Below are 27,435 nucleotides of genomic sequence, written 5' to 3' on the forward strand. Positions count from 1 at the left end.
AATCCTCAACTAAACCCTCCACCAACAACACACACACACACACACACACACACACACACACACACACACACACACACACACACACACACACACACACACACACAGAGCCCTTGAAAATTGCTGCTGGCTGTGCTTCCTCCCCTCTGCCATCACTCCTCCAAACAGAAGCAACATTTGATACTGTAATAGCAGTGTTGTCTCGAAGAAGAAGGGCTTAAATTGCTCCTGAAGGAAGGTGTGATTTTACTCTTCTTCTATCTTTTTCAAAGTCTTGACAGGAAAAGGCCTGGAGGAAATATTGCACCCGGTCACATCTACCTGATCAGTTCCTGGCTTTTTCTGTCGCCTCAAGTCAATTTTAGACATTCTAGGCCCGGGCTTTAAAACCACAGCAGCACATACCAGGGAAAGACACTTAATCAATCGCAATAAGATGAACATTAAAGGTAGAACATGTATGAATGTACGCCAACTAGCTTGAACCTCTTACACTGATATTCTTAAAAATACTGTAAGACATGGAGGTTTCAGGTTTAATTCCAAAATAAAGGTTCTCGCTAGCGTTTCCCTGACAGATACCAGGAAGGGTCAGCCTTCAGTTTTTAATTTGATGATCTTTGAGTTGCAGCGTTGCATTTTAATATTCTTTTTTGTTTTTGTTTTTGTTTTCTCTGAAAGATCCTGAAATACACAGGACTGATGTGCCATCTCTGATAAAGGTGTTATCGCTGAGAAAACCGGAAATAACTTGAGTCATTATTACGATGGTATGGTATAATAGTCATAGTAGCATATTAAAAGAGCCGCATACCTTCCTGGCATGTTTGATTGACATGTGACCTCCAGGAAGGTTAGCAGATGGCGACGGGTAATTGACAAAAACAAAACCGTGAACACGGTGAAGGCAGAGCTGGATGTCGACGGCGCTCCCTCCCTCTATCCATCTCCCTGAACAGAGAGGATGGAGTGGATGATTAGGCATTTTAATAAAAGCTGTAGCTGCAAGCATTCAGCCATATCAGATGCCTTTGACCAAGCGTAAACTCCATAGCGGTGGGTCTTTTCCCTCCAACAGTGTGAGAGCTGTTTGGTCCGAGCCCAGGTGTCTGAAACACTTGGCTGGCAGCCATTCAAACTCACTGGCGCAATTGTTTTCTTAACTCTGTTTTTCACATTGGCAGGAGCGCGTCTGTTCTAAAGCAGGACGTACAAATCATCAAGAAAAACAGTCGGTCTTGACGTCAGAGTCCCGCCTGCGATGCTTAATATTCCTAGATTACTGAGCATCTGCCGCTCGCTCAGAGCTCATTGGTGCCGTGTGTCATTTGTTGCGTTTTCTGTCAGAAGAAGGAAATACTTGGGGGATGATGACTAGCAGTTTGTTAACCCCACATTTAGAATTAAAGAAAGAACAGACGTGCTGGATTTGCAGAAGCATGTTTAACAGACACAGAGGAGTTCACAAATAAGGCCTTTTTTAATGACACACACGCACGCACGCACACCGAGCAACGCCACCCTCGCAGGAAGACAAATGGCTTCCTCTTAACACCTGTTGTGGTTGTGGCTGTTACTCCTCTGGCTCTGTGTCTGATTTATGACCCAGTATTTGTTGTTGCAAAGATTTTTATCACCAAGGACACAGGCGCAAAAACTGCACCCACAAAATATGCTGCTGTTTGACTAACTGTGACATTGCGCAATGTAGGAGGCTGATATACATACGCCGTGAAACTTGGAGGAAAAAAAATAAGAACCTACTGTCATATAAACATGTCAGTTTTGGTGGAATGCATGTCTAACAAGGTCTGAAGTTGGCAGTGAATTTCCAAAATATGGTTTAAGCTCTCGTGTGCGTGCATGTATGTGCATGTGTTTTCGTCTCTGTGCGTCTGACCACGGAGGCCGTCACGCTTCCACTCATAGTGGAAGTGGAACACACAGTCAACAGCTCCACAAAGGCTGCAGGAGTGTGTGTGTGTGTGTGTGTGGGGGGGGCTTTCACACCTCTGTAACTCTGTTAGCGCGACGCCTCTCTTCCTCCCCGACAGGCCTTTAGACTCTTGTTATTGTGTTAGTCAACACTGTGGGTGAGATGAAGGTTGAAATGGAAGCGTGCTCCTCGTCACCGTGGTCGTAAAAGGCCAGTGAGGGATTTTGCCCCAATAAGGACAAATTTTACTTAAAATATAAAGCCTGTGGTTTATGTGCGAGGACTTGCTGAGCACAAATCAAATTTTTCTGGGAAATTTGATCCCTCAAGCGTACTCGTCGTGCTGTTTTTCTTGGCCAGGCGGGGAGACCGAACGTGGGTAGCAAAAGCCAACACAAAAAGACATTTAGCAGGAAAAGGACAGAGGAAAGACACTTTTACAGCATAATGTCTCCCCAGCCCGTGATTTTACAGCACATGCCAGCGTCCGGTAATCAGAGGCGTGATGTGTCACACAGCAGCATCAGCGTTCAGTGTAGCGCTTTCCGCCTTTCCTGGCGTCACTGTGGAGATGTGACGAGCTCCGTCGCCGGCTCACCAGTGGAACATTCCGCCTCCTCCATTCTTTGAGAGAAAATGTTTACACGCACAAGTATAATGGCCTTTCAGGGGATATAAAATTGATAATAATTTCACTGTTATTCAAGCAGCAATGAAATTGGATCTAGAAAGTTCTCAGAGCGCCTCCCTCCACCAAGGAGGCAGAATATCAACTCAGTCAAAGTCTGTTGGTGAATTTTTCGGATCAGGCGCACAACCCATTATCTCTCCAATATTTAACCCTCGAATTAAGACAAAGGATTTTTGCGCAACACCTTCAGCCTCTGTGGTCACATGACCTTTTTGCTGGGGGCAAAATGCGAGCTAAATCCAATACTATATAAAAGTTGTTTCTATCCATTAGACTGTGGTGCCTATAGGCCGATCAGTTTGTTGGGGAATGACGTAAAGATTATTAGTGCCATATTAGCAAACAGAATGCAGAAATACTTAGGTAAACTGATTAACCCAGACCAGACAGGTTTCATACCGGGTCGGCAGGGAGCAAATAATATTAGAAGAGCTTTAAATGTACAATCAGTAGCAAGGTATTCTGTCCGCCCGTCAATGCTTCTCGGCCTCGATGCCGAGAGGGCATTTGACAGGGTGGACTGGACATATTTGAATTTTACTATGAAACAAATGGGATTCAATTTGACATTTATAAAATGGATTAATGCATTGAATAAAGACCCAATATCAAGGGTCGGGGTTAATGGGTACTGCTCCCAATTTTTTTATCTTAAAAAAGGTGTTAGGCAGGGGAACCCGATCTCGCCTATCTTGTTTGCATTGTGTATCGAACCGCTTGCTGAATTAATAAGGAGAAATGATCAGATTGAGGGAATAGTGGATGAAGGAGGTGAGATGCATAAAATTTCGCTGTTTGCGGATGACATTCTTTTGTTTATAAGAAATCCACAGTCATCTATACCGGCTCTTCTGCAATGCCTGAGGGACTATGGGGAGGTTTCAGGGTACAAGGTGAATGAGGGGAAATCAGAAGCAATGATGGTAACAGGATGTTGGCCGACATGCCTGAACGGACGGGTGAAATTCAAGTGGTCAAAAGGGGGCTTTAGATACCTGGGAATCATTCTCACTCATGCCACAAATCAGTTATATAAGGCAAATTATGATAAACTAATGTCTCAGATCAAAAATGACATGGAAAGATGGGAGGTGCTTCCTTTGTCCTTAGTTGGGAGGATAGAAACTATCAGGATGAATGTTCTGCCAAGAATGTTATTCTGTTCAATGCTCTACCTATCACCGCTCCTGTATCTACCTTTACATTACTGGATAAGCTGATTTCCAAATTTATATGGCAGAACAAAAGGCCTAGAGTGAGATTGAAAACACTCTGTGCACCCAGGGTAAAAGGTGGATTGGCCTTGCCACATTTCCGAAGCTACTACTGGGCAGCACAACTTGGAAAACTGGTTTCGTGGATGAAATTAGATATGGACACAAGATGGGTGCATATAGAGCAAGGTTCAGTAAAAAATGTGTCGCTTTCAACTCTTCCCTTTCTAAATTCAAAAGCAAGGCGTAAACTTAGGATACAAAATGAATATGTTAATCATACACTAAAGGTTTGGGAAAGGACAAGACGATTGTTGAATTTACCTCTATCTCTATCGAGAGCAGCAAAAATAACTACGGCATGTGACTTTCTGCCGGCAAAAATGGACTGTGGTTTCATTAGATGGGCAGGGAAGGGCCTAATCACAATAAATCAGTTATTCGAAGGAAGGACTCTAAGGGCTTTCTCACAGCTTCAGGCAAAATACGGTATTGACTCTAAGGATTTATTTAGATATTTTCAAATTCGGCATTATCTGATGACACACAAAGAGTGGGACAATATTAAAGAAGCTCCATCTAATTTTGAACAATATTGGATTGAGACAGTTGAGAATAAAATGAACATTAAAAATACAATATCTTGCATATACGGCAGGATACGTATGGACACTTCAATGGATACACTGGATGTGAAAGCTAAGTGGGAACTGGAATCTAATGCCGTGATTGCTGACGGAGAATGGGAGAGTTCTTGGGTGCCCTGGCAGAAATGTTTAAGCAGCCCAGCCTGGAGGGAATTCAGCTGGAAGTTAAGAGTAAGATATTTTAAAACTCCTTTGATAATAGCTAGTTACGACAGCAACTGTTCCCCCCTGTGCTGGAGAGGCTGTGGCATAACAGGGGACTTTTCCCACATCTTCTGGGACTGTCCTAAATTGGTAAAATTCTGGGAAGAGGTGAAAGGACAAATAAGTGAGATTTTAAAAATAAATAGACCAATTGAACCACAGCAACTGACTTTGGGTACAGCATCAATAATTGATTTAGGGAAAAACCAGGTGTTTTTGCTAAGGGTTCTTCTGTTAATTGCACATAAAATGATCACAGTAAATTGGCTCCAACCCCACCCACCCACCCTGGACCAGTGGTACCAAAGGCTTAAGGATGTAAACTGCATGGAACGCATAACAGCAACCCTACGACTTCAGACTGACTTATATCTTGAAAAATGGGCACCCGTTATAATGTATTTGGAGAGATGAGAATATTGTCTCTATTTAACTGGGCTGGATGGTATTTTTATTCCTTGTTTTATTTTATGTTATTTTATTTTATTTTTCTCCCTCTTACTATTGTGGACAAAATTAGACCTGCAAAGAATATTGTGTATTGAGTACCTTGTCATAAGGTTTTGGAATGATGTGTGTGACTCTGTCAAGGAACCTGTTCTAATAAATGTTCAAAAAATGTTCAAAAAAAAAAAAGTTGTTTCTGACCATAAATGAACCATCAGCATGACTTGATCAGTCAGAGCTCACTGTGGCAAACGAGAAATCAAATGATCGGCCATGCTGTTTGCCTTGCTTCATACGTGTGAACATTTCCGGAGTGTAAACACACACACACACACACACACACACACACACACACTGTGGAACTGTAGTGCTAACAGGAAAAAGAAAAGAGCATTTCAGTGGTGCACATCACACAGGTGGAGCTTTACTTACCTTGACATTACCTCAAGCACACACACACACACACACACACACACGGCTCAGTCTGCAGGTCACTTCAGTGTGGGTGTGTTTGGTAAATATGCCATCCTTGAATTCCCAGGTCCAGGGAGAATGTGGAGCTTTCATTCGTCTGATTAAGGGGCGAGGACAAATATGCCCTTAAAGGCAAGGCTCAGCTACACCCCCCCCCCCCCCACACACACACACACACATATACACACACACACTCAACCTTAACTGTGTGTAGCCCCAACACAGGTGCGATCCCACATGGGTCTTTCCAAAACACAAGGTAGGAGGGGCCCTCAACGATGACCAAACACCTGATAAGGAAGTGGAGGACTGTTGTTCAGTCACATTTCAAACATAATCAGTCAGTCATTCAACATGGTGGTGATGTTCCACCTCCATGAGAGACTTGTCCTTCAAAATTTAAACAAAAAAGAATATTCTCTGTCTTTTAACATCAGTCTGTATACACTGCTCATTGTAGTTAGGATTTATAGCTGTACTCTTTTTGGTTTTGGGCAAAAGTCTCTGTTTTGCTCATTTTACAGGAGAACTTGAGAATAATCAAAGCAAAAGACCTGAATTGATGTGTTTGTTCTGCTAAAATTCATTTTAGCCCTCACTTCTATCCGCTACCGGACTCAACTCTCAGAAGTTGCCTGCAGAAACTGTTTGGAAAAGGGTTCGCAGGTGATTGGATGAACCATCTGTCTGTCAGTGTCTGTCGCAAGCATCTGCGAACATCTGATTCAGTCCCGGTTTGGCTCTTCCTCCAAAAATACAAGAATGCAGGTATTTTGGACCCGAACACATAACAAAACATAACAAGATGGTTCCTGCGTGATCCCGCGAAGGTTAATGGCTTCAGCTGGCTGTGGAAATATTGCTCCACCTGTTCAATCAACACTGGGAGCTGCTGTCTGGCCTCACGACTCATCAGCTTCTTACCTTAAAGACACCGTTAAATGGCGGTGGGAATTTCTCTGTCCATCTCAGCTACTCCTGCGTTCGACTTCATACTTTACCGGCCTAATTTCATCTGTAATCAACCTTATTTATCGACCAAACAGGGCTGATGAAAACCAGATGAATCAGTAGCAATGATACATCTTCTACAAACAAAAACACGAACGAATGCCCTGCATATCAAGACGTTTTCAAGCCAGTTAAACAGAAAATATTACCTGCAGCTGCAGGCAGTGATGTGACATCTCCAACACAGAATTGTGCTGTCAAATTGAATTGACACCATTGAAGTTGTCTTCAGATTTCAAAGCCTTTGTTTGAGTACTGATGTGTACTAATGAGTACTGATGTGTACCATCATGTCTATTGTCTCAGGTGTAGCGTGCGGAGAAAACCCCCACTTCAGTCTCACTTTCATCATCGGAGTTCTCTATGGAATCTAAATTCCTCCGCTGAGAGCACAAGCATGTGCACGTTCATCCACAACACACACACACACACACACACACACATACACACTCCGCTCAGCTATTTATGATCATGTGCCATGTTTCCGTTCTCCCTCCTCCTCCCCATGTGACACTCCTCCCTCCATGCTAACCTCCCTCTCTTTTAACTTTCTCTCTCTCTCTCCCCCTCTCTCTCTCGCCTTGTAATCTTAAATAAGTTTCACATGGAGTTGTGGTCAGGCCTTGTTTCTCTTGGCAGAGGCATGTCGCTGCAGACACTTCCTCTTTGCCTTTTTGGAGGATAAAACTTTTTATTTCTGGTTGAGCGTTTGGGCTCTGCACCCCTGATGTCTTTTGATTTATATATTATTTCATTTCCTCTCTGAAAATTGGATGCAGCGTGGCTTGCTCTCATTTTGTCAGTGAAAGGTTTGGGGTAGTGGTGCTGATACTCTAATGTTTTCTGGCATTAAATGTAAAGAAACCCACACAGTCGTATGCTTTTGTGCGCGTGTTTACCAAGCCTAGATCGTAGCCGTAGTGTCTGCCTCACCTGCAGTCAGAAATTTTGGTCGGGGCTCACTCCTGTAAATGTGGCCGATTGTGTGTGAGGGCGAGGGGTGAGGCAGGAGGCGAGGACTGGATGTAGCCCGCTGTAGACACAAGGGGGGATTTATAGTAAACACACACTCCGGCTCTAGTGGATCTGCTGCCGGTAGCCCAGCTAACAAGCCCTTCATTAAGGCCGTCTGATACACTCACTGAGCACCTTTGTTGAAGTAGGAAGCGAAAAGTACACCAGACAGATTTGACCTGAGAACGTTGGTATGTGCTGCCAGTATTAGCAAGCTTCTTTTTTTTTTTCTCCCTCCACCTCTTGAGAGGGGTTTATTTTCGTCGCCCTGAACAGGTTGTCTCATGGCACGCACCTTCTCACCTCCTCTGGGGAAACACTGCAGGCAAAAATATAGATTTGTGTCCTGATTTTGCTGGATGCATGTAGAGGTGTTTTGAGTGGAGAGTCTTGCATGAGTGTACATGCTGTGTGTACCCAGTGTATTGGTTGTATGTATGAACGAACATGTGAAGTTTATCTGTGAGATTGTCATGATATACTGGCACAAGGTTTGTCCGTATGATGCACCTACTGATGGCCCTGCCCTCTCCTTTTACAACATGTGGAACTTTTCTACGATATCTTATGAAAAGTCATGCGCAGCTGTTCATGCAAAATGCAGTGAATCTCCTACGAACACGAGAGACCGGAGAGTGCCGGTGACGGAAGCTAACACACACTCGTGCGTCCGTGGTCGTGAATTTGATTTCTTTGCTTGTCTACACAATGCAGGTGACACCTGTGTAAACCCCTGCAGTGAGAACCCCGAGCCAAATGCCAGACATTCCTTTTCTTCTCAGTAAAAAAACATTTTTAAGATGGTTGTGACAATGCTTTGATTGAGGTCTGGATAAAACAACATGTGAAATTGACGAAACATCTCAATAAAAACATCATGATTTTTTTTTTTTTTCCCACCAAAATAATGACTGAAAATGTTGCGACATCTAAACTGAAAACAACTTGCTTGGTCACCAAAACAAAGACAGAAAATGCGCACTGAAAGAAACACAATATAGCCTGAAACGCAGCTGCAAATGTCCAGATGTCTCCCTTAAAAACACCTAGTTTTGTGGCCAACAACACGGCTGCAAATCTCCCAACATCTCAACAAAAACACCCAGATTCGTCGTCTGAAGACAGCTGAAAACGTCCTCATGTCTCACTAAAAACAACACGTTAGATTGCCTGAAGCGCAGCTGCAAATTTCACAAAGTCTCGCTAAAAACGCAGCGACAGAAATGTTTTTCAGCAGAAACAAGTATGCAAATTTCAAAAAAGACCCCCCCACTGTTCGCGACTCGCCGAGTTATGTTGGAATCACAGTAGGTTTCTCTCCGTAATACATGAAGTGAATGAGGAGAACATTTTTCACTTCTCTTGGTGGAAGGGAGACGGGAGGGGAGAGCACACCAGCACTGGAGAGGCGCTAACCACAATGAAGTCTCGTAGCCACAATACAAGAAAGATTTATTGAGTTACCAGCATTTCAGAGTATTGGCATGCCAGGATAACCCATAAATCATTCTTGCATCATGGCTGCGAGTGTTCCTCTGTCTTCCTTCGACATGTCACTTCTCTTGTTCTGAACTGCACTGCTTCGTCTTAAATACATTCTAATTTCTTCTTTCATTATTTTCTTTACCTCAAAGCACCGTCAGCTTCTTGCTGCCTCTTATTTTGCATCCACATCACAATGTTGACACTCATAACATTGTGCTTCAGTCATATAGTTCTTCCTAGCATGCTGCGGCACTAAAAAGTGCCAGGTGTTTATATAACCCCCACTTTGTTAGGTCCCTATTTATTATATGCTGTTATTCTTTATCCTATCTTGTTACCGTTCGCTGCTACAACGGCCTAATTTCCTCTCTGGGGTCATTAAAGTTTGCTGTTGTCTTATCTTACAAGGACAACAGGACCTCTCATGCAGGCCTGGACGTGCAGTAGTATATCACTGCAGAACACGAGATGGACACGGTGGAGCTGGAGTGCAGTGGAGCAGCATGATGTAGGGTGCAGTTGTGGCTTACAGCGGGAAGTGCAGCGCAGTAACCAACAGAGCATAAAGGCCGCTGTTGTATCCAGGGTTTCATGTTGGTGCACCCTGATGGCTGGAGCACGGGAGGCGCACACGTCTCCAGCCCAGAGGAGTCCTGCACGTGCCGGTCCTCATGTCATAACCCCATTAAAACGGCTCCACTGATCAGGATCTTCTGCCCTCCGCTGTCACAATGCAGCCAAAGTTGATGTTAATGGATAATTTAGGCTTAACTAATGTTTCATAAATGATAGAGCTTATTATTAATGATGTTGGCAATTTGTTGACTTATTTTTAGCTCAGCTAAACCCATTGCCCTTAAGTTAATGGACAATATGAGATCTCTGCCTCTAGGGGTCCTATCAGAAGAATAATAGACCCCTGTCACAGCTGCCATGCTGATATGAAACAGTAGGTGAACACAAATGTCACCAACAACATGGATGAAGGTTCTATGTGGCTGCAGAAACTTGTGTACCGACTGTTCCATGTCAAAATAGTAGCCAGGAAAAAGGGTTATGGATGTAGCAAAGAAAGCTACTTGATTGCTCCTTAGCAAAGTTAGCTCACAGCATTCTCTGCCATTTTGGACTGAAAAACTTTCTAGGAAAAAAAAAAAGGGATAACTTGTCAAGAGACTGAATGACGCCATGTTTGACAGAGCGTGTTGTCATGTTGTTCTGTAGAAATTATTCTGTGTCGTTCCCATTGATGGATTCAGTCCAAAATGGTGGCAGGGCCGTTCCCCACAGGCCACACCGGATGTCGTTTGATGATGCTGTCATGTAGTGTGGGATCATGGGAGTCGCCGATGAAGCGAAGCAGGAATTGTGTGGACTTGTAACAGTTTTTATTCGCTATGTGTCACCTTCATTTTAATGAAATAGCCACGAGTAATGTTAGCTGACGTGCTGTTGACGTGCCATTGGTCCAACACCCATCAATCCATTCGAGCTGTGAAAAATGTAGTCGGCACTCAAAGCAACTTTAAGAAGGTGTTGAGTGTTGTTGTGGCAACTTTAAGGAGGATAAATGGGGAGGTAATTCTTCCGAAGCAGCGACTGGTGTTCATTAATGTCTGGAGACACACACAAGTTTATGATTACCTGCGTCAGAGCCTATTCGAAAAACTTGGTTTTATCTCCTGTTTGCACATTAACTCTTTTTCCCAAAAAATTTAAATCCACTTCAAATTGAGTGTAAAAACTTCTTTGTGAAAGTGGGGGAGGCTCTGCTTCAGTCTCGCCATTTTCATCAACATTTCCAGATGTGACGTTGATAGAAACCACACTGTACATGGCATCCATGTTCTTCTCGCAGCGTTTCGGCGGTTGTTGTCACTCCATGTTGTTAATAAATATGATATTTGGATGGCAGATAATTGCTTGCGTCCAGCCTTTAGCCGTCACAACTACACCCAAAAGTCTGCAACGCCAGGCCCTTATATGGATGACAGCTCACTCTAAAAACAGCGTGTTTCCCCTGAAATGATTATGATGAGCCTTGTAATTCAAGCTGCTAGACCGTCTGTATTCAGGTATGAGTCATACTGATGCAGCCGAGACCCCACAGGACCCTGGTTCACTGCCTGTTTATGAGTTCATCACAGGCGTTACTGTTTAACCTGAACCAGTATGGAAAAGCTTACTGTACACATTGCTGCTTCTGCTTCATCATCAGAAACGCCGCCCGCCTTCGACTCTATCAGGCCGTCTTTTGGGTCATCTTGAGTCAGCAAGTTTCAGCCCAAACTGAGAGCCTCTTGATGATTGCTTTTTTCTTTTTCTTTTTTTTTTTCTCCTTTCATTTGCTTTGCCTTTACGACTGGCTGCGTGCCACTTCCAGGAACTCTGGAGTTCGACCACATCACCATAGAGCCGCCGCTGCAATGCATCAGCTCTCCATATATTTAAGTGATTGCTGACATAATTTATGAGGGGGGAATGAAAAATAAAGTCTGCATTGCCATAAAATTACAAAAAGAGATCTATAATTTATTTGGCCTGCCACAAGTCAGCACTCTGCACCAGCGACAGCCCCCCCCCACCCCCCCCACCAACACACACACACACACACACACACACACACACAAATTTCTATGCATTTGCAGTTTTTCTGCAGTAGTGCAGGGGCCATCTTAAGGGGTTGTTAAGCTGTTTTTTTGGGGGTGTTCAAGGTAGAGCTAAAGTAGTGGGGGTGGGGGGGGGGCACACTGGTCTTTTGGCTCCGCTCTCGGAATGCCTTCACGTTAACAAACAAACCGGCTCTTTTGCTGGCCCTGTTTGCCTTTGTGGCTTTAATTTTTTTTTTTTTCAAGGCCTTTACGGGCAAAACACACGGCAGGCAACACTGGCTGGTTGATCACCTCCACAGACCAGGGCTGAATGTGTGCGTCATCTGTGTACTGCGTAGTGCTCGACTTATTTTTTTTTTTTAGGTGTTTTGGAAGTAAACAACGAAATAATGATTAACCGTGGGATCATGAGCAGGCTACCATGTCCTGTAGCTTCAGCATGAATAAGGCTGCGCCGCAACGTTTGTCTGTTCCTGTTTATGGATGTTGCTTAGAAACTACACTAGATCCCATATTTCTATGTCCCTCCTTCCCTCCCTCCCTCCCTCCCTCTGCTCTGGTCCCGGCTTCCTCGTCTGTAAACAGGGACCCAGGATACGTGGCCTCCTTGTTTTGCATCATTATTACTGACAGGCTTAAATGACTTGACTGATGGGAAACCCTCATAGAAAATGAACCCGGCCCCGTGTGTTTACCCTGCCTAAATCATGTTGCTCATTGGTTTGGAACAGAAGAGGCGGTGAGGAGAGTAGGCCTCACATCCTGACATCTGCACAGCACCTGTCCTGAGCCCAGCACGCTAGCCGGGCCGGGGAGCTCCAAACATGTCAAGTTTACTCATTGATCATAAAATCTAGTGTGAATTTTATTGTTTGAGAATATTCCTTCTTGTCTTCGCTTGCTTCCTCTACATTTGCATGGCTACAATCATGAAGATACTTCACATGAATTGAACAATAAACCTCTTACTTGAACTGAAGCTCTGAACGGCATCTTCTGTCACAGTCAGCTCTGATGAACACCTCTGGTAGCGGCCTTTCAAGCTATCTTGTCCCTCTGACCGAGGGCATAACAGTTCAGTGTCATTACTTTTCTGACTCCACCGAGGAAACTAAATTACTTCTCTGTACTTTCACTTCCCGTCGAGGCCTCGGACCTCTCAGGACACGCTGAGATCTGATGTTCGTGCCCATTTATTTTTCAAACTGATTTTTACAGAACTGTGGAGATGTCACACATAAAAAAAAAATAGGGAATGAGGCATGTTTCTTTTAAATAACAGGCCATGAACTACAAAGAGGATGGCTGTGAATATCGACTCTGACAGTAGAAAATGGAAAGACACATGATTTTCAGTTGGTTTGTTCATCCATACTCAGCTAGCATGAGGGAAGCTGAACTTTTGGAATGTCTGTAAAGACACCAGCAGCAGAAAAACTGCTTTTTTTTAGTGAGTTTTTATCGAAATGTCCTCAAGCTGCACACCTGAAACAGCCATATGGCCTGCTGCAACCGTCAAATCACGCGGGGGCGCCATGTATGTTAGAGGTAAAATAACTTTTATAACACGAAATACCGTGGCGTTACCTACACATCACGCGCCAAGCAGACGTTCCACCATTAAAATAGCGACGGGAAAGAAGAACATTCCCTCTAATAGCAAAAAAAAATCACAATTTTCAAAATCACTTAAATGAGATGTTTTTTTCAACATTGGCCATGAACCCTTTGTAATGCGACACTGGTCTGCACCACCTGTGACCGCATGATTGTATCAACACTCATGTGACCTTGGCCGCACTGAGAGACTGCTGCACCTTCTCCGTCTCAGTAGACCTTATAGTGACTGAGGTACATGTGATAAACAGCTCCAGAGTACAAAGTACATGTGAATATTCAGTTTCAGCTCCATGGCGTACAGCAAGCCTGCCTGTACAGCTGTAGGGAACAGGGGCAGTGACCAGGGGGGCTTCGGCCCAGTGAACGATCTAAGTGGAGCCACGTAGCTGCTACGTGCGTGCCTCCACTGTTCAGTGTGCTCCGGCTCTGCTGCATCACATGACGGCCTGTCCCACTAACCTCCCGGCAGACGTTATCAGTGGTTGTACAGGCCAATAGTTTCCTGCAAGGCTCTTGCTGGGGGGAGTTGTGTAAGCTGCCTGGGTTCAGAACAAAGCCGTGCTTCTAGACGGGGAGGAGGGTGGCATTGCAAGGAAAGGTGCCTGGCCTCCATCAGCCATCGCCACCAATTCGGAAGTGAGTCACTCCTCTAGTGTGCGCAGAATCTCTGCCCAAGGTCTCTCACGCTGACTTCAACCCTCTTCCGTGTCAGCTGTTGCATAATTCCGTCAGTGCTGCAGTGAAGAGTCTGCAGAGGGACTACTGGGTCTGCTCTTTAGACATGGCAGATCAGAAATGTCGCTTCAACAGATCTTTTAATGTCAGAGCTGCTCTGGATGCAGAAATAATCCCATTAGGAGAGTGAAAACACCAGGTTTTCTGAGAATCGTTGCAGAATGAAATGTTACTGCAGCTCATTGAAAAAGCGCTCGTAAAAAAACAGGACAAGGTAAACGAAGTGGAGCCGAACACTTCCTGCGATGTGACTTTTCAGCTCTACTGAACAATTTAGACAACTGACAGTTGAGTTTTAGTTGCGTGTTAATCGCCTCCAAGAGCCTGAGAAAAGTTTGTTGTGCTTAACTAACATATGAGAGTTGAGTTTCCTGTCTGCCCGACTCATAAACATCCAACCACGTTCATCATTACAGCTTCCATGAAGTTGTTCCGGGCAAAATAGCTCAGATATGACTTGTAGTTCTTCTAAAATATAACAGAGTTCACAACGATCCTGGGAAATCTGGAGGATTGTGAACCAGTTTTCCAGTCAGGGAAAACATTTAGGGGGAAAAAAAGAAAAATCTTTTTTTTGTCATGTAAAATTATGCCGATCAATCAGAGCTCCTCGAAACAAATAATTCTCACCTGCAATACACACACATACAATAAAAGCTCCCGGTTCAGATTCATCATCGACTCCAGTTGGTCTTCTTTTGTCACTGCCATGTCCACCTGCAGTACCCCCAGCAGCCACTAGGGGCCCACAGTTCCAGTTCCATCATCCATGAAGTCTCAAGAGAACTTCAAGGTGTCTCATGTAGCCAGTGGGTAACCGGGGAGAGACTTGAGCTGCAGTTTACTCATTGTACTTCTGCTTTGGGTGCTGACGTCGACAACCGTTTCACTGCTAACAGACATCCGCAACACATGAATGCAGATGAAATTTTATAAAAATATATCATGAACAATATGCAAAAGTGCATGCCAGTCCATGCATTCCACCTCTTTTGTTCTCGGTTCACCTGCGTGGAAGCGGAACCTGCTCCAACGTGACTGGTCACTGCTAGTTTAGATCCCGCAGTCCTACGCTGACATTTGGCTTATAGAGGTTAGGTGTGCTGACTCTAACCTGATGTTTCGGTACAGTAGCCCCTCTGTCGCTGAAGTCCATCGACATCTAAAGCTTGGTTTATGCTTCTGCGTCGCGGCGACGGCGTAGACCCTACACCCTCATTGAGCATTCGAAGTTCTGCTGCGAAGGAACGCGTTGCTCTGAAATTCACCGCCAAGCCGAACGACTGTTTGCTTTCATGAATCAAACTGTAAACTTTGAACATGACAAACATGACTTCTTGTGGCCATTTTCTTCCGGAGACGCACATATTTGTCGCGGAGGTTCCTCCACGTCCTCATGCAATCTGTGACCTCCTCTGAGCAGACCAATAACAGTCCTTGACGTTCACGTCACGAGGCGACGCATAGTCAGGATTTTTTGGAGGTGCACATCAGGCTACACCGTATGGTCCGCGTAGGGGTCTGCGTTGACGGCGTAGGTATGGCGTCGCCGCGCCGCAGAAGCATAAACCAGGCTTAACTGCTCACGTGACCGTGTGGCGTTCAGGGGCCTGACAGCTGAATCTATCTGTGTCTGTTTCCTGTCCCAGATAACAGCAGTATGCAGAGAGGCTGCCCTCCTGGCCCTGCAGGAGGACATCAAAGCTCAGCACATCCAGGCTGGACACTTTGAAAGGGCCCTGAACGCTGTGAAGCCCCGGGTCCCCGACTCTCTCATCCAGTCGTATATCAGCTATCAGGAGCAACGCGGCGGCCTGGGCTCCTTCTGACCTCCATCTACAGACACGAACAAACACACAAGCAGTTGTGATTCCTTCTTGCTGCCTGAGTCCTCCGGCTCAGTAACCACCATCAGACCTCCACTCACGAGGAGCTGAGGGCAACCAGCAGATGCAAATATTGGTAGGTTTCAGTCCACACTCAGCTTTTGTTATATTCAATAAAAGATGAACATTTTAATATACTTCTGGTATTATTTTGTTTTTTTTCTCCAGGTGTCTTTTGTGTCATTAAATGAATTAACTGGAAAAAAAATACTAGCTGTAATTTTATATTCAGAAGTCTATGCACCGGCAGAGTGCCGCAGAATTAGCTGCTGCATTGAAACAAGGCTGAGAATGTAGAATGTTCCTCAGAGCTACAAATGCAGCGCGCGCACACACACACACACACACACACACACACACACACACACACACACACACACACAAATAATGTTTTTAAGAATGTGGAACAACCGATTTAGTGAGAATTGTAAGACTTTCCTGGCCTGTTTCAACTCATCCTTCACCGTCAGTGCATCCAAACAGAATCTAACTTTTCTGGGAGGTTTCAGTGGAGCCACTTTCTGCTGAGAGTAAATATTTGTGGCTCTTCAGAAAAAAAAAAAGAAAAAAAAAGCGCTCCCTATGGGCTGGTGAATAACTTGGCCATCAAACCACAAGCTCTTGAACGTTTTCAAGGATTCGGGGCTCATATCGACAAGTTTGCAATAAAAGCTGGAAAAAAAGGAAGTCTAATGACGTGCTGTAAGTGCTTCAACCAGAATGTTACACACGTGCCAACACCGTGGAGCTGCACTGTGGCATACTCCTCTGTCTGGGGACTAACCGCTGCAGTGTCCCCTCATGTTCCTCGACCCCTCGTTTGGGGGAACCACTGCTCTAAATCCTGGGGGGGTGGGGTGGGGGGGGGGGGGTTCTGGAATATTCATCACATGCATGTATGGAACATCAGCTAATTGCTATAATCGTGAGATTTCCGTCCGCACTACTAAGAGCCGGGATCCAGGCGGCCATCTGTCGGTCTACCAGGATTTGCTTGATCACCAAGAGGAACTTTTACATGCATCCGTCACTCCTGCGCCTCAGACCCTGGAACGGCCTGTCAGCGCTGCTCTGCTTTTTAAGCTCCGGGATTGACCCGAAATGGCAGCGGGGGTCGTTCATCTATTGATTTTTCCATTTGAAAAGGATAAATTGACTTTGTATTGAACTTCCTTTTCTCATGGATCCGGATGTAGCGCATCCGCGACACCAATCAAACCAGACAGTCAGGAACAGAGGGGAGTGGAGGGGGTGGCGGGAGCGCGGGGAGGGGGGGGGGAGCCTTTCCCCTGGCTGCAGGGCTGCGTTTCTCTTAAGGTGGACCGGGAACTGAACCCACCACCATCACCACCTCCCTATGTTTTTTTTTTTTTTTTTTTTCCAGACATCCACCCACGAAACTCTTGAAGTGATGGGAAGTTGTCCTTATCTGCGCGCTCCGCGAGCTGCAGGCTCATCTTTACGCATTCCGTCCCCTCTGATGAAGCGTAATGGGAACATGACGGAGGAGGGGACATCCTGTTGACCTTTCCTCCCGTAATTGTCTATAAAATCACTTTGTCCAAGCGCACACAGCGTTTTTCAAGGGGTCCTCAGAAGTAAAACAATAAAGACGGGGGGGGGGGGGGGTCCAAGTTAAATTTAACTCACCTCTACAGGTTTGATACCACTGAACATGAGGGTGTCAGTGACGTAAGAATGCATAGCCACTGTAGACACAAATGCTGTCATTAACTTTGTTGTAAATTAAATAATTTCCCTTAAGACTGCCTATGGTATATTTTAGTAAATTAATGTATCAATTAATGTCTGATTTCCGGGACTTTTTGGTTCTTGATAAATCTGTTCCGTGGTCTCGTCATCTTCAAGTATTCTGTTATTTAAGTTTGGCTTCACTCCGAGAGTTTTAGATCAAAACTCTTAATTCTCCAGACTGGAAACTGTTTTAATTCCAGTATATTTATTGTAATAACAGTAACAATAATCATAAATTATCAGTTTGATTATAATAGGTTTTCAGAGCATGAATCAACATACAGGTTTTGTTCCAAAAATGACACTGTTAATTTAAAAAAAACTTTTCTATTTTCTATTTTTTTCAATTCAACAGGAATCCAAACAAACGGGGTTTTTGTTACGTCACTATTAGTCACATTACCCGTCACATTCACATCATTATTCATCACACACACGAACGGAAACTGGTGTGTTGTTTCTTCCCCGACCGAGCCCCCCCCCCCCCCCCCCCCCCCAACCCCAACCCCACAACCCCACCCGGTCCAGCCAACTTCAAAACGCACATACACACACACGCAGCCGGTCCACCTTAACTCCAGCACACATCTCTATCGCCCGGCCTTCCACATCTGCCCAATGAATCAGGAGCGGATGCGATGTATCCTTTTCAGCGGCGTGAATGGCCAATGGGAGTTGGCTTGTGGAGCAAACACTGAGCCCACCGTTCCATTCATTCAGACCTGAACGGGCCCGCGGAGCAGGACGGAGCGCACAGCCGCCGCCTGCGACCTGACGACGCGCAGATCCACGGCCGCCGCAACAAGTCCCCAACTCAGCCCGGCGCCGCACAGTGACCCGAGGAGAAGAAATTCTTGGATATACGCATAAACACACACGAGCTTTTACGCCTCCCGAGGCGTCCGTTTCTTGATTTCCCCCTCCAGAGCTACGGGACTGTAGCCGACTCTCACCCGCAGATCGGCCTCTCAAGTGCGCAGCAGAGCCCCGGGTGCTTCCCCGCCTCCGCCCTCCCCGCCTCCGCCTCCAGAGCTCCGCCGTGGATTTACTTTGTTTTCTGCTGGACGAATGCACGCTGCTGCTTTGGAGAGGGAGAGAGAAAAAGGAAATAACGCAATATTGGATTAACCAGGCTGTGAATGTGATGCATTGTAGCCCGGACGGTGCCTCTTCCAGCAGGATGGAGTTTTAACGTGCCGTTTGGTGGATGGATTCGACGTCGTGGATGGTTGCATATAGGTTCGTACAAGCATTCGATCACTTTTCCTTTTGTTTGCGTGTCTTTCGGGGTTTGTTGTTTTTATTTATTTCCTATGAGAGGTTTTCAACGCGGTGTGAAGGTGTAGTGACACCGGCGCGCGCGGCACTTTCCCGGAGCCGCTCGCTCCCTCCACGCCTGCGTCCATTCCGCGGCTCTCTGTGCTGTAACGAACACCCCTCCCCCACGCACGGCGGTTGTTTTCATTCATAAGTCGCCCCCCCCCCCCACACACACACACACACCGTCTATTTGGATGCGTCCGCCAGTGTCTCCTGATCTCGGTGCTGTTTTTCACAAGATCCCGTTTTTGTTGTTTTTTTTTTTATCACTACGCACGTCTGCTGTTCGCGGATCGTCCCTGTCGCGGTGCGCCCCCCCCCCCTCACACTTTTTTAAAGACAAATATTTGCTAAGTAGCATTAAAAATCGCTGTCAAAGCGCAACCAGACGGTGCAAATGCTGCAAATTTGCGTCATAACCCCCCAAAAAAAACTTTTTGTTTTCAAATGGCATAAAGATTGCAATTTTTTAATTTTTTTTGTCAGTTAATACCGAGATATGTATCTTTCTTCAGCACGTGGTGACGTTTTAATTCCATTTGGGTTTTTTTCTAAGAAAATTCTGTCGGAACTTGTTTTGACCTTTTTCCTCTCTCTCTCTCGCTCTCTCTCTCTTCTTCTCTCCCTCTCTCTCTCCACTTTTGTCCTCATTTCCCTGAAATCTCTTTTTTGGTGGAGTAATAGAATACTAAGTGAGGCCGCTCATTTAGTTCCCTTGGATCGTGTCCTCATTTTCGTCGCCGCGGCGCATTTAAATGTTAACTAGTCATACAAATGTAAATGAGCAGGGGAAGTGTTTGTAGGGCCTGCTGAAGTTTCGATGCGTGCGTATTGGGGTGGAAGGTACAAAAAAAAGAAGAAGAAGAAAAAAAGTCTTGTTAATTGTCAACTTTATTCCCGGGTTGCCGCATTTAACCGGATCAGAAGTGACGTGTGTTGAGAGGAACGGAACCGCCTGGTGGATGTCAGACGTTTGATGATTTTGTTGTCGGTGCTCGTGGCCGCGGCGCCGGAATCGAGACAGTCGTCAGAAATGCTGTTTGTTTTCTGGGGAAACCGTTGTGTCCCATCAGAACCGTCTCTGTTTGCCAGTCTTGCCATGTTTTGGCTCCCTCTGATGATGTCCCCCCTCCCTCCCTGCCTCTCCTTTGTCTCTCCCCGACCACCCCCCCCCCCCCAGCAGGTTTTCCGATGCATGCCAAGTCCACGGTGAATGTCGGAAGTGGTGATCCCCCCAGATGGAGCTCCAAAGTCAACATGGCCCCGGCGGTTCATTAGTGGTGATCCAGCAGCCTTCCCTAGAGAGCCGGCAGAGGTCGGATTACGAGCGGGAGCTCCAGCATGCCGCCATTCTCTCCCTGGACCAAATCAAGGCCATCCGCTCCACCAACGAGTACACAGAGGGGCCCTCAGTGGTACGGAGGCCCCCTGTGCCCCGCATGCCCCCCAGGCCCCAGGACAAGCAGGAGAGAACTCACGAGGTCATCCTTGTCAATGTGAACAACAATTATGAGCACCGGCCGTCTGGTCACCATCACCATGTTGGGGGTGGCATGGTGGTTGTGGCAGGGGGGCAGCAGTACGGTGGGTCCCGGGTGCCGGGGCTCAGCCGCTCCACTAGCACAGGTAGTGCTGCCAGTTCAGGGAGCAACAGTAGCGCCTCCTCTGAACAGGGACTCTTGGCATGCTCGCCCCCCACCAGGTCCGGCATGAACTTGCAGCATCACCACCGAGCAGACCGGCCTGTTAGGACTCAGCCCAAGCCCAAGGCCCTTCTACAGCCCCAGCAGGGACCTCACTTCCACCAGCCTCCACTAGAGGCTCCGTTGAAGCTCCCGGGTAAAGGGAAATCAGACTTTTCTGCCTCTGGCAACGGAGTGGCTGCTGCTGGCCACCAGTTCATCTGCGAGCGTTGTGGGAAATGCAAGTGCAGCGACTGCACGGCCCCCAGGAGCCTGCCCTCGTGTCTGGCGTGCAACGGCCAATGCCTTTGCTCTGCCGAGAGCGCGCTGGAGCACGGCACGTGCATGTGCCTGGTCAAAGGCATCTTCTACCACTGCTCCAATGACGATGAGGGGGACTCATGTGCTGACCACCCCTGCTCCCTGTCACATTCCCACTGCTGCTCTCGTTTCCTGTGCATGGGATTAATGTCGGTACTCTTCCCCTGTCTGCTATGCTACCCACCTGTCAAGGGGTGTCTGAAGGCGTGCCAGGGCTGCTACGACCGGGTTAACCGGCCCGGCTGTCGTTGCAAGAACTCCAACACTGTGTATTGCAAACTGGAGAGCTGGGCGCCACAGAGCCAGGAGAAACCCTCCTGATTGGCCCTGCACGTTTGTGATTGTGTGTGCGCGGGAGGTTGTTGATGTGGATCTTATGATGACAATGATAATGATGATAGTTACAAATTAATGTTTATCAAACATTCAAAGCACCTCCCACCCGTCTCCCCTCCTTGCTGCGGAACCCTAAGGAGCTAAGCAAAAGGAGAAACGAAAACCACTCAATTATTTTTATTTTTTCTGGATCAGGACCATGTTTTTACAGACCAGTGTTTGCCTTAACTGTTTCTATGTCTATCCTCAGTTCCTCATTAACACTATATATATATATATATATAAATATATATATATATATATATATATATATATAAAGTTTTTCTTCCGTTTTAGGTAGGCAGTGTCCGCAGGGTCTCTGTGCCCGCCGTGAGCTGCCTCTCACCAAATCTGTGAAGGACGATCTACTATAGGGCAATTATGTAGCTGTTACCTGGTATTCATAGCAAGCAGGTATGTTTGAATTATTGGTTGCTACCACACTAAAACCGTGGCTCCTCTGCTCATGTCGCATTAACAAAAGCACATCCATCTCATAGTATTTTTTTTCCCTCCACTTGGATATGTTTCTCTTCTTCCACCCATCTTCATACGCATTCTGTGGCATTTCCCATGTTTCTTTTTCTTTCGTTTGTTTATTTTGTGTAAATTGTATGCTCAAAAATCCATAAGAGGAATTCTGGCTATTTTTTAAAAGAAAAAAAAATGTCTGTTAAAACATTTTTTTTTTTTGTTGTAAAAAAAATATTTATTATGTGAAGCTCTATTATTTTATGATATTTATTGCAAGAGACAGTCTTAAATTTACTCATGTCTGAATATAACAAAATATCAAATACTTACTGAAAAATTAAAGGGTGGCACAAAAGAAAACTATGTTAACTTTAATGCAGAAAATATATTAATTAATGAAAAATAGCACTGTCTGGTGTCTTGATTGTGCTGTAAAAACAGGTTCAAGGAGTGAAAGATGATTTTTTTGGGGGGGGGGGTGCAGTGAATGACTCGAGTGTTGGCGCGTGTGTGTCGATGACGAGTGTGCGGTTCCCGGTGAAAATTGTGAGCGAAAGCAGCTTAAAACGCGGGTGTTTACATTCTTGGAGGGGTTCCTTTGCTGCGATTCTCCTCAGTAACCTTGAAATCTAAACAATACAGGTCATTGACATGATGAGCCCCGCAGCATCAACAGAGTCTCTGTGTTTCCACGCGTACAGGAAGTAAGCCTCTTCTTCCAAACCCCAGCTCCAGTCGCCGGCCAACAAGTCACCACACAATTCTGCACGGTAGTTTATTCCCTGCGTGTGCTGTTAGAATCGGGATGTTCCCAAACTCCCAAATGGTGTCCATATTGCAGAGCCTTGAGAAATGAGAGCGACCATTACAAGTAGCCGGGGCCACCTGTTCAAAGATAATAAACCGGGGCTATCAATGCTGAGCTTTTATGGCACATTTCCTGCACTAAAGGCAGCGACAGCGGTAACCCCCCCCCCCCCCCAAGCCCATACTGCTCCATTTGGCCGCCTCTTTTTGTCAGTGAATTTATCACTTGGGAAGTCCGCTGACCCCCACCTCTACCCCCACTGACCCCCCCCACCACCACCCCCCCCCCCCCCCCACCTCCGGGCCCCCAGGGGATGAGATCATCACTTTGAAAGTTGGTTGGTCAGCTAGAAATACCAACAGTTGGGGAAACACAAACTGTGACCAGGAAATTCTCCAGGACAAAAGGAGAGAGAAAAAAATACATACGGAGGCTTAGGTTTGGAAAGCTGCTGCGCCGGCACGAAAATAATCAGCCACATGTGACGTCCTCAGGTGCTGCCGTCTCTGGATCTTGGGAAGTCTCGGTGGTTTGAATACCTCTCAGATGAGAGGCGAACGGCAAACACGAGCACAAAGGAACTATCCGGTTACTTTTGTCATGAAGATGACCAGGCCTTCTCGGGACGACGGCCTTATTTCAGCTGGTCAGCAGTTCGCATGAAATGAACCGTCCCACCAAATGGGCCTTCTGTACTTAATGTGCTTTTCTTCCCCTTTTTAGCGGAATGTACCTTTTGTTACCCTGAATAGTTAAGAGTGGATTAGTGATTTGTCAATTTCCTGTTGCTTTTCAGAGCTGCAATTTGAGCTCCATTTGCTCCTGGCTCCTGGATGATAGCGAACAATAGGAGGCCCCCCACTCCCCCCCCCCCCCACACCGCAGGTTTTACTTCTAGTTCCCCTGTACATTTTTTTTTTGGGGGGGGGGGGTTGGAAGAGATCTAAACTGTACTCAGAAGGTGGTGAACAGGAAGACCGTGTTAACTTGATGTTTTCCAGTCTAAACCAAATAAGGAAGCAGATCCTGCTCCCACCATTTCCAGTTCTTGGCTCTGTTAGCGTATCTCCTCAATCTCTGATCTAATCTGTGGAGATGTCTACAATAACATGTAAGGCCTCTCTGGACTGACTTTCCGCCACGTGAGCGCCTCTGTAACTGTATCTCACTCATGGGACTGCCGCTAAACACCGCGACAACAAAAACAACAACCAAAAACACAAAAAAATCAGAGTCACTATTAAGTAATTCAACGGTATAAACCTCCTCCTTCTCTTTGCACTTGTTTCAGAGTAAATTTAGCAGCTCCACACGCCCACGTAATGCTATTTGGAGTAGTCGGGCTTGGCGGGTCCCTTGATGCAGCTTTGGGTTTTTTGGGGCCATGCAAGTGCAAACACACATGACTACCAAGTGAGTCATGGAGGAACCTCCAACCCACACATCCTACTGGGGCAGTCCTTTTCTAAGCCAGGGCATCGCTGCCGGCCTGGTGGAGCGGTGCACTCTATAAACAGTCCTCCTCCTCCACAGCATTCATCATCACCAGAAGGCCTGCTTCAGCTTTCCTGCACCTCCTCATCTGGTTTTCATTATTTCCCTTCATGGCATATAAATAGAAATTAGCAATCACAGGAAATGTGGTGGATTTCTTTTCTTTTTTTTTTTTTTGTGTGGAAAAGAACTCGCTTTGGACTTCAGCGCGATGACCAAAGTTTATAAAAGTCAAGATATTTGGTTTTTTTTGGAAGATCTCGGGAGTGCTGGAGCTACATGTGAGATTTGATGTGTTTAGAAAGCGCTCCAACATCCACACTTGGCCTCCGCAGGATTAGAATGACATTAAAAAATATTAGATAGTAAAAAAATATTAGACAGACATAAAACATTTCAGGTCTTGCTAATGTCCCTACCATAATTCAGTGTCTGCACACACAAAAAAACAAAAAAATTACATTGGCAGTTTGCTGGGGAAAAGCTTGTGTATCCATGATGGAGTTCAGAAGAATGTAGTGAGCTTCAACCGTCATACGTGTCAGGAACACGCAAGTTAAGGTTACTTTAAACATATAAAGCTACATGCTAGGTGCTAGGGTGCTAGGTGCTACAGCATATTCCACGATGGGTGAGGGGTTAAAGGTCAGGGGGAGATTATTCGTACGGGGAACATTTGGGATGTTTTGGAAATATTTTAATGGAATATAAAAAGGACCTCTCCAAGTGAAAGTTCACGTAACGCTACGAGCAAGCACCTAAGTGGAACCAATTAAAAAAAACACACAATTTGGGTGAAGGAATGTGACTTCAGGCCCTGGGAACACGCCGGGAATGTTTACGTGTGGTTGTTCCAAAGTCCCTGTGAAGAACTTCACATCTTTGAATGCTTGAAAACAAAAGTGTAAAGAACAGGAGGGAACGTCTGATCATGATTCCATAAACATTCCCAGGACGCATGGAATGTTCCGGAGTTATTTCACCAGACATCATCCCTCTTGTTTCTAAAAATAAATAAATAAATAAATAGATAGGGGAATGTTAAAATGTGACATCTTTTTCCACCAGCAGGGACGTTCTGGGAATGTTCTGGGAATGTACAGTTAGTAACTAGGGATCCTTTTCCTCTTAAAAATCCAAAACGGGACATTTCATGTTCCCCAAAATCCTCTTTGCGGCATTAAAATGTGACGTTAAAAACGGAACGCCGGGTAACGGAGAACTTTGAACTGCGGGACTATCCTAACCAAACAAGCAGGTTTTCATCACGTCACCAAAAGTCTGTAGGTTTCCACACTTGCATGGAACATCCCTCTGAGTGTCCAGTGCGGGACGTCGTTCAGAATCAGCGTCCCTCACTCGACCTCAACGTGGAGCTGCTTTCTCCGAGGCATTTGAGGATCAGGTTGTTCCGGGGGTTGAATTGTTTTTTTTTGGAATGTTGAATGCACCTCATGTAAGAACTGAACTTTCAGATTTGAAACAAAGAAACCATGAGCCAAAATGAAAAAGCCCGCATCAGACGTCCTGCCGGCTGTTGGGGCGCAGCAGCGTTGTGCGCCCGAGCACCACCCCCCCACCCCCCGCTGGAACCATAAAGAGCCTGTAGGGACAACCTGGTGTTTTATCAGGTGTTGAGGGCTATTCAAGATGGAGGTGTTTCACTGGGGTTTGAACCTCTTAAGCATTTGCTCCTGGGTACACACAAGCACCCACAGGAACTCTGTGTAAAAGTCACACACACACACACACACACACACAAACACACCCCTCTTAACCTGTTAGCGTCGCTAGCTATCTGATACCACATTCTTCTCCGGGTCGCCTTCCTGTCTCTTGTCTCTATCTTAAGTTTTATGGACAAAGGCCAGTTGGAGGGGCTGTTGATAATAATGAGGCTGGTGGATCACTACAATACACAACCCTTCACAATCATCACACAAGCCCCCCCCCCCCCACCCCAATTATTTGCTAGCTGTTGTTTCTGCTGCAGACAACAGTTGATCAATGGCTCCTATTTCATCAGCACGATTGACTCATCAGTATTCAAAGTGTCTCATCCTTCCTGCGAGGCCTTTGCCAGCGCTCGGGCCCAGCAGACGAGCCGGTGAGTTTGTATTCTGCTGGCTAATTAAATCAGCAGGGTCTTTGTCTCAGTGTCGCTCTCACCGGAGACTTTTGCAGATCTGACAGAGGAATGTTCTGAAATGAGGACAAACTGAGGAAGAGAAATAACTAGATAGACGATATTACACCGTGACTTGACGCGTTACGTAAAAGTCCACAGGAATCCAAGAACATTTTGAGCGGCAACGTCTCTTGTTGACTCAGAGCTGCTTTAACTTTTCCTCACATCGCCCGTCGCTGACAAGATCACGTCCCTGTCCTTCTTGTAACGGCCCCGGGGGACGGTTCTGTGTTTGCTGCATTCCTGGCCCCCTACAACTACTTTTGTTCTGCGTTTCCCTTTGATATCTCAAGCCCCAACAACAAAAAGCATCCCATACGCACATGTGATAGATAGATCGGGAAGATAGATCAGTGGATTGATGGGTAGATTTGTTTGTGAGGAAGAGGAGGACGCTTGCTCTGTCTCACCCTCCTTCTCCCCCCCCCTTTTCTTTTTTTTTTTTGAGATTAGACTCTGCATCCAGACAGATGGTTCCCGTCTGCTGGCTTTTTTCAATTCACTTCCTCCCCTCACAGACAGCCACCCTTCCCCCATCTCGTGCCCCCCCCCCCCCAGCCCCAATGGCTCCTCTGTTATGTGGCTGGAAATAATCTTTTATTGCCCAGTTGTTCGGAAGTGACCTCCTGCCCTTGATTAGATAGGGCCAAGTCCTATCACACGATTGTGTTTGAGCTGGCAGGCTGACCCCCCCCCCCCCCCTCAGCCCCCCACCCCACCCCATGTCTCTCTCTCTCTCACACACACCACCAGCGTACCCCCTCACACCAGCCCCTTCCTTTCTCCAACCCACCCATTTCTCTCTCACTGCCGGGGCCTTGGTGATCCTGTGTGAGAGGACAACAATGGGGGGCTTTAGTCCCGTCCGGCTCTTCTCGGCTGGGGGGCAACAGGGTGGGGGTCATGAGGGACTTTCTTTTTTGCCTTTTTCTTTTTTTTTTTCATCAGTCAGCCAGTCACCGGGTGGAAGTTACACCCCCCCCCCCCCCGTCCTGCGCCAAACCCCCATCATGTCCCAATACGACAGTTAACCACCCAGTTGCCG

At 46.1% G+C, this 27,435-nt stretch overlaps 2 protein-coding genes across 3 annotated transcripts in view; both read left to right on the plus strand.

Annotated features, from left to right (window-relative positions):
- The window catches only part of afg2a (AAA ATPase AFG2A), a 112,982-nt gene extending 96,872 nt beyond the window's left edge, over positions 1-16,110 (plus strand). The window contains exon 17 of the mRNA XM_086222275.1: positions 15,737-16,110. Coding sequence (XP_086078401.1) covers positions 15,737-15,916 — 180 coding nt within the window. The 3' untranslated portion in view covers positions 15,917-16,110. The remainder of the gene's footprint in view (positions 1-15,736) is intronic.
- A 2,629-nt stretch (positions 16,111-18,739) lies between these two features.
- On the plus strand, positions 18,740-22,304 carry spry1 (sprouty homolog 1, antagonist of FGF signaling (Drosophila)). Of its 2 annotated transcripts, none has more exons than XM_086222744.1 (2): positions 18,740-18,967; positions 20,229-22,304. In XM_086222744.1, exon 2 carries the CDS (start codon positions 20,287-20,289, stop codon positions 21,370-21,372), a length of 1,086 nt encoding a protein of 361 aa, XP_086078870.1. In that variant the 5' UTR covers positions 18,740-18,967; positions 20,229-20,286; the 3' UTR covers positions 21,373-22,304. The 2 variants fall into 2 exon arrangements, with proteins under 2 accessions (XP_086078870.1, XP_086078869.1); XM_086222743.1 differs by having other exon boundaries at positions 20,232-22,304.
- The last annotated feature ends 5,131 nt before the right edge of the window (positions 22,305-27,435 follow it).

Source organism: Aulostomus chinensis, chromosome 13 (assembly GCF_037954235.1).
Source record: "Aulostomus chinensis isolate RoL2024-O1b breed Wild chromosome 13, RoL_Achi_v1.0, whole genome shotgun sequence".
NCBI classification, from domain to species: Eukaryota; Metazoa; Chordata; class Actinopteri; order Syngnathiformes; family Aulostomidae; genus Aulostomus; species Aulostomus chinensis.